Here is a 6,944-nt window from a genome sequence, read left to right on the forward strand (position 1 = left end):
GTCCCCCACAGCCCTCCCCCACCGTGGCCTAGTGAAGCATCAGTCGTGTCACCTCAGGGCCTTGGTGCGGCCTGGGGAAGTGTCACCACCTCCCCTCCAGGCCTTGGCGTCACCTCAGAGCCCCCCGCCAAGGCCTGGGGAGGTGTCATGGTGTAACCTCAGAGCCCCTGTGGCCTGGGGGAGATATGGCATCCCTGCAGAGCCCCCCCCGCCCCGCCAGGGCCTGGGGAGTGCCGTGACATCACCTCAGAGCCCCCCTGGCCTAGCACGACACCATGGCATCACCTAGGAGCCACCCTGCAGCCTGGCAAAGCGCCACGGCATTCCCTCAGCACCTGGCGGCCACGTCATGACACGACACATCCCGGGACGCGTGTGCCCCCACCACAGTCACCGTGCAGCCCCGCGGTGTCAGGGCAGCGCGCGCCAGGGAGGTCTCTGTCGGGGCGGCAGAGCCTTGTGGCATCTCGGAGCCGTGGCAAGACATGGTGAGCCTCCTGGGCGGTGCCAGGAGGCAGCTTGGCATCACCTTCAGGCACCCCAGCACAACGGAGGCAGCGGGCACGGTGTTAGAGCGAGACAGTGGGGAGCTCCCTGGGCCAGGTCGGCAGCATCGATCTGCATCGCCTCGCCCACCCTAATGCCGAAACGCCGGCCTGATGCTTCACACCTTCACCGTCCTTCAGGCTAATCCCTCTGCTGCTCTCCTCCGCCCAGCGCCTTTCAAAACTCAGCCTGAGAGTCAGAGGATCGGCTGCATGAAATCAGGCCTGGGCTGGAGAAACGGGACAAGCAATGATGCTACATAATAGCCTCGATGCAGGCTCCAGGTAACCTCCAGGTAATGCTGAGCAAGGTCACCTGCTAATCACGTCCCGGCAGCCGGGGGACTACAGCTCGCAAGCTTCGTCTTTAATAACAGCCCCAGGACCGAGGGAGTGCCTGTTCCATGACCACAGCCAGCAACTCACGCCAGAAACATCACAGCATGGATAGGACAGCCCTAGGGTGCACCTGTGAACTGGGTTGTCCGCGAATTAAACCAGCCACCACCCCTTTCCCTGCAAGCTCAGCACTGGGAGAGGTGCTGGAAGGGTTGATTACAGGAAAAAAAATCAATCAAGGTACAAAGATGAGGCAGAATTACCTCAGGACACATTTAATTCTGCTGCCCGTACAGCCGGGCTTCTGGTAAGCGAGCAATGCAGTCGTCACGTTCCCCAGAGCAACTGCCGAAGTCAGAAGGAAGAGAGAGTGGTTCCTGGCTCCTCCATCTAGGTCAGAAAAGCAGCTCTAAAGCTGCCCCGGTGTCCATGCTCCTGTCCATTTACAGCCACACATGCCTTGCTCATGGGGCAAAAGCACTGGTCTTGCCAATGCAGCTCCAAGACAGACTCCAGCACTGCCGGGGCCTGGATGATTCGGTGTCCATGTGACTGCCGAGTTACGTGTTCACCTGAGAAGAAGGGACAGGGGCTGCACTTTGAAGGCCTTGACCCTCAGATCCTGGAAGCAGCTGGCAGCTGGATGGGCAGTGGCTCCGCTGAATGCGGAATCACGCGCGGGCCAGAGTTTACCCACTGTGTTGCCCTTGGCACATGTCAGCTGGCAAACGCATCTCGGCGTGGCACAAGGCTGCTGGGTTGAGGCAACACCACACGCTCTCCCCACATGGCCGCTGAGGGCAGAAAACAGGCCGTATCCTCGTGGAATATGTCTGTAGTAATACCTGACCGACAGCCTCAGGCCATGCTGGCCCAGGGCCCCTGTGCTGCACCCAGGGACTGGCCTCCCCTGGGGGGTCTGGCTATGGCCACCTCATGCCCCGCAGCCCAGGCCTTTCCCGGGAAGTTTTGCAACACCCATTTTGCAGCCTCTGAGCAAAGTTGGTAGGATCTGCCCTGAGGGCCACAAGGAGGCTGGGCTGAAAGGAACGCTTCTTCTAGCTAGGTATGGAGGAACTGGTCTCTGCGCTCTCTGCCTCAGTTTCCCCATATCCAAGTGGGATAACTGTCCCCTCATCCTGAGGCACAGGGCGCTGCACCGCCCACCAGCTTGTTTGGCCCAAACTCCATCGGCTGATCCTTTTTTTAGACCTGGTGGCCTGACTCTGTGACCTTGCACTTCAGCCAGCTGCCTCTCCCCAGTCACTCGTGCGCTTGGCAGAAGGGCGCTGAGGCAGGGGTGGTCCGTATTTGCACTTCGGTTCAGGTCACTCTAAAATATTTGCTTAAACTCAGCACAATGCCATTTCCCCAGCTGTTAATGATCAACATGGCGGTTCCCACAGGTGAGGTCAGGCCCTTGCTGGGTGCCAGGCCACTCTGCATGTTGCTAGAAGCAGGCCTGGTGGCACCCTGGACCAGGAGAGATGCAGCTGCAGGTTCCACCCTAGACAGACGATGAGAGAGCAGCCAAACACCTCCTACCATCTGGAAGAGCACTGGGGACATGGCCTATTTCAAGACACTGAGCAAGTGCCAGGCAAGCAGCCAGCTAGCTCCAACTGACCTGGTGCCTTGAATGGAGGAAAAGGCAAAAGGCAGCCTCATGGGGGCGATTGCATTTGTTCTTCAAGGATGGGCACTGATGGAGCCCGCCTGGAGAAGTAGCTGGGCACAGGTCAGAGCGGCACCCCCGGAGGGCTGAGTTGCCAGCCACCCTCTCCCCTTACCCATGTGGATCCCAGCTGGGCATGCTCCGAGCTGGTGCGTTGTGGGAGGTGCTGACCTTCAACTGGCTGCAGATGGACTGACCCTGGGGCCAGGCCAGCCCCAGCCCAAGGCTAATAGCATTAGGGCTCTGCCCTTCCAAAGGCTCTTTGAACCCAGCAGGGGGGGGGGTGGAAATCATCCCTTATCAGCCCAGAGCTCCTCCAGCTGGCAGGGGAAGAGGGAATGAAGCCCAGCACCAGGGGCAGGATCAGGCCCAGGCCAGCTGCCTCCCTCCGGAGCAAAGGCAGAACACAAAAGGCTCCTTCACTTTCAGACACATCTGTTCACAGCAGAGCCTGCACCAAGGCAAAGCTTACAGCCTGCCAGGAGGCACAGCTCCGGGCACCTCAGGCCAGCATGTGCCTGAGAGCTCATAACTGGCAGGGGAGCAACCCAGGTGGATCAGAGCCCTGGAGGGCAGCAAGGGGGACCCAAGAGGCTCTTTTACTTCTGCTGCCCAAGAAGGCGGCTGCTGCATTGGGGGGCAGCACAGGAGGCAAAAGCCTGCCTCAAATAGGGTGACCATTTGACCCCCACCCCCAGTAACTGAACCCACCAAGCAAGTAACAGCTTCCTCCTGCCTGGACGAGGAGACCCAGGTGGGAAGTGCGACCCCCACGGGCCCTTTGAAAGCCCCTGCTTGTGCCAATCCAGGCATCTCCTAGGGTTTCCCCCCACCCCCCAGCCAGGACCCTGGCATCCCCACCAGCCAGGACTACCACGAGCTATTCCAACTGCCATGTGGCCTTGCATTTATTCTACCACCGGCCGCCAAAGACCACAACGACCTGCAACTTTGAAAGAGATAGTTAAGAAACAGAATTGAGACACTAAACCCCGCCCGACTTAAGCCCCTTGAAGTAGAAACACTTCCCCCCACCAACCCCTCCAAATCCTGGACATCTGCCCCGTGCATAGACCTTGTGGTGCAGGTGCCCAGGTCCATCGTCAGCTGCAATCCGTCAAGGAACTGGAGCGCCTCCTGCTGGTGGCTGAACATCCCCCGCCCTGGCAAGCAGATGATGGGGGAGTGGCTTCTGTGCAGGCCCCTCCCCATTGGTCCCCTCCCCCACCTGAGTCACAGGGAGATGAAGTGACTTGCCCAAGGAGATGGTGGCAGAGCCAGTGTGGAACCCAAGAGTCCTGGCTCCGTCAGCCACCACAAAATGCCCCTGCTGGGAATGAAGCCTTGGAGTCCTGCGTCACCAGCCCTATTAGAGCCAAGAGCCCCGGGCGGCCATCAGCTGCTCTGCCTCCAGGCTGGAAGAGAACCCAGGAGTCCTAGGTGCTGGTCCTCTGCACCAACCCCCAGACAGTGCTCCCGTTGCAACACAGACACAGCAGACGTGCAGCAAAAATAAATAAGACACAAAAACGCCAGACAAGGGAGGAAGCAGAGTCCCAGCAAAGGAGCCGGCGTCCTCACAGGGCCCATGGGCAAGGAAGGGGCTGCTCACAGCACCAAGATAGTCAAGCCCAAGAAGCAGGCAGGGAATGTCCTTCCTGCCCGGCTTGGGAGCTGCTCACACGGGGCTGCCCATCCTCAGCGAGGAGTTGCAATACCCCCGAGGACGGCACAGGAGACACAGGGGTGGGGGGAGTGCAAGGCATCGGCTACAGGGCTCTGTCCAGCACGATCCGGGGCTGCCGCATCACAGCTCATCGTGGGGCACGTGCAGGGCATGATCACAGAGATCTGTGGGCAAAGCACATGCCATCAACACAGGGACTGCCCTCTGGATCCCCATCGCGAACCTCCGCATTGTGAGATGTGGCAGGGGGTGAGGAGGGGCCAGGCCAGAGATCAGTCCTAGGGAGATGCCTTAGGAGACCTGGAACCCCCCTCCCATAAGCAGAGCCCTGTGTCCGGCATGATTGAGAGGCTGAACCAGCACGAGGACACAGCAGCGGGTCACACGATGCCTGCGGGGCCTAGCCACCAGCCAGCATGAGATCTGTCTGGCCCAGAGGCTGCCTGGTGCCTCCCTCGGGTTTGCAGTTAATGGGAAACAGGGCTGTTTGAACAAAGCTGTCAATGCCACCCATCGCCCTGGAAGAGACAGATCGCGCCCGGCGCCAGCACCCACCTGGAGGAGCTTGACCGCAGCTCATCAGTGGCCCGGGTGCCTTGTGCTCCCCTTGCGCTGGGCCATGCTCCTCCCAAGACCCCACACCAGAGGCTCTTGGGCAGGGACTGCCCTGTCCTGTGAGCAGCACCCAGCATCGCCGAGCTGCTGTCCCAAGCACCGTGGCCTTCACCCTGCCCAACTGGCTGACACCCAGCACTGCCATCCAGAAATAGCTCAGCAGAACAGGACGTTGCTCCCTGAATGGCCCCAGCCACTGCAACCACATCGCGACCTCCAGCACCACTAAGAGCCCGTGCGATAGAGCTGCGAGGGCTTCCCTGGATCTGCCCCAGATGCCAGTGTTGCCTCTGCAGCCCAGGCCTCCCTGCTCCAGCATGGTGCTGCTGGCTATAGGCATGGAGGAGCTGCCCTAGGGCTGCTGGCCAGCGCAGCACTGCACGCACACGTGCTGGCACCATTTTGGCACTGCGGCCAGGCCCCTTGCTGCCAGCAGTGACCTGGCTGTGGAGACCGAGGCAGGAAGCAGAGACTCCCTTCCAGGAAACGGAGGGGGCTGCTCACCGGTGCGCTTGCTGCAGAGTCGGTCCTTGACGTTCTCGGCCTCATGGGAGAAAAACTCAATGAGCTCGTCCTCGTACTCCTCCGCGATGCTCTCGCACTGCAATGGAAACAGCGCTGGTCACGTGCCTGCCACCTCTGAGCTCCATCCACGCTCCAAGGCTGGTGAAGCCACACACAGACTCCCCCGGTCACTCAGCCCGAAGCCCCAAGAGCCCCACAAAGAGCTGACGGCTCTCGAAAAGGCCAGATACAGCTTGTGCCAGCCGGACCACAAGCAGGGCCCAGTGCTAGGTGCTGAGGCCTGGCTGATGAGGGCAGTCCGCGCCTCCTGCTGCATCCAGCAAGACCCCCCGTGCACACCTGTGGGGGGCAGTCGTCACTAAGCATCCCTGACCCATTTCCCACTCACAGCAAACTTCAGGCTGGAGACCACATCCCCATCGATTTTGACCTCGGAGAGATCCATCTTGGTGCCGTCGTGGGAGAGGACGCGGACGTATGCCTTGCGCTGGGTGATGGGGTCCGTCTTCTCCCCGTACTCCTTCATCTTCTCGCACACCCGCTCCAGCAGCTCCGTCAGGTGGGCTTCGGAGCGGGCATAGGGCACCTGCGGCAAGACCACGGGGCAGCTAGATCAGTCTCCCTGCTTACCCTAACTCTACACGTCGGAGGAAAATCGAGGCACGGACACGACACGACTCCTTGAGCCCCACAAGGAGCTAGGGTGAAGCCAGACCTCCAACACACTTCCCCCCCCGGCGCCAAGAGCAGAACTGAGGAGTCCCAGAGCAGCCCCAGGAGCGCCCTGCTCTGCCAGCCGGGCGCAGCCCCCCAGCAGTGGCTCGACACCCCCACGCCGATCGCGGACGGGGCCCAGCTGCACGCGCTACCTCCACGACTGACTGGCTGCCGTCCGGGTTGATGCGGAATGAGCCCATCTGGATGGTTTTCTTGGGGTCGACCTGCGTGATCTCCCACTCCAGCTCGTCCACCAGGGCCCGGCAAGCTGCAACGTGGGGCAGAGGGTGAGAGGACGCAGGTGCCCGTGGCGAGGAGCCGTGGGGGGAGCGGAGGCCCAGTAGCCCGCAGAAAGGGACCCACGAACAACACGGCGAGGAAATTATCTCCTTCCATGCCCGCGCAGCGCCCTGCGCCGGCAGCCCAAGGAGCAGCCGTGACCCCGGTACCTCCGCAGTGCAGGTCCTGGCTCCTCCGGCCCCGCACGGGGCTCAGCACCGCCACCAGCACCACGGCCAGGCCCAGCGCGCTGGACGCCCAGCTGCCCATCCTGGCGCCCGCGGGCCGGCGCGGACCCCTGCGGTGAAGGGGGAGGTCAGGGACACCTGCAGCCGGCTCGCCCCAGCCGGGGGGGCACCTGCCCCGGTCCCAGGGACAATGCCTCCCCCGGGGCAGCAGCAAAGCCCCCTGCCCCCCGCGGGGCAGCAGTCCCTGGAGTCTCCCAGCACCCCTACAGATCCCTCTTTCCATGCCCCCCCATAAGCTTTTCGACCGGTCCTTCTACGTGCTCCCCTACAGCCCCCTCCACCCCGCTTCTATAGGCTCCAGATCCCCTACAGAC

General features: G+C 61.7%; 2 protein-coding genes across 3 annotated transcripts in view; one reads left to right on the forward strand and one right to left on the reverse strand.

Moving 5' to 3' along the window:
- The window catches only part of IL23A (interleukin 23 subunit alpha), a 28,428-nt gene that overhangs the window by 2,739 nt on the left and 18,745 nt on the right, over positions 1-6,944 (forward strand). The gene's annotated exons all lie outside the window — the stretch shown is intronic.
- On the reverse strand, positions 1,144-6,938 carry CNPY2 (canopy FGF signaling regulator 2). Of its 2 annotated transcripts, XR_003091717.1 has the most exons (6): positions 6,553-6,938; positions 6,256-6,371; positions 5,775-5,972; positions 5,366-5,462; positions 1,582-4,410; positions 1,144-1,456 (listed from the first exon to the last, which is right to left on the reverse strand). XR_003091717.1 is itself a non-coding variant. In XM_006035257.3 (5 exons), exons 1-5 carry the CDS (start codon positions 6,851-6,853, stop codon positions 4,367-4,369), a joined length of 756 nt encoding a protein of 251 aa, XP_006035319.2. In that variant the 5' UTR covers positions 6,854-6,938; the 3' UTR covers positions 1,144-4,366. The 2 variants fall into 2 exon arrangements, 1 of the variants encoding a protein (XP_006035319.2); XM_006035257.3 differs by having other exon boundaries at positions 1,144-4,410.

The sequence above is a fragment of the Alligator sinensis genome, unplaced genomic scaffold (genome assembly GCF_000455745.1).
Source record: "Alligator sinensis unplaced genomic scaffold, ASM45574v1 scaffold1065_1, whole genome shotgun sequence".
NCBI lineage: Eukaryota > Metazoa > Chordata > Crocodylia > Alligatoridae > Alligator > Alligator sinensis.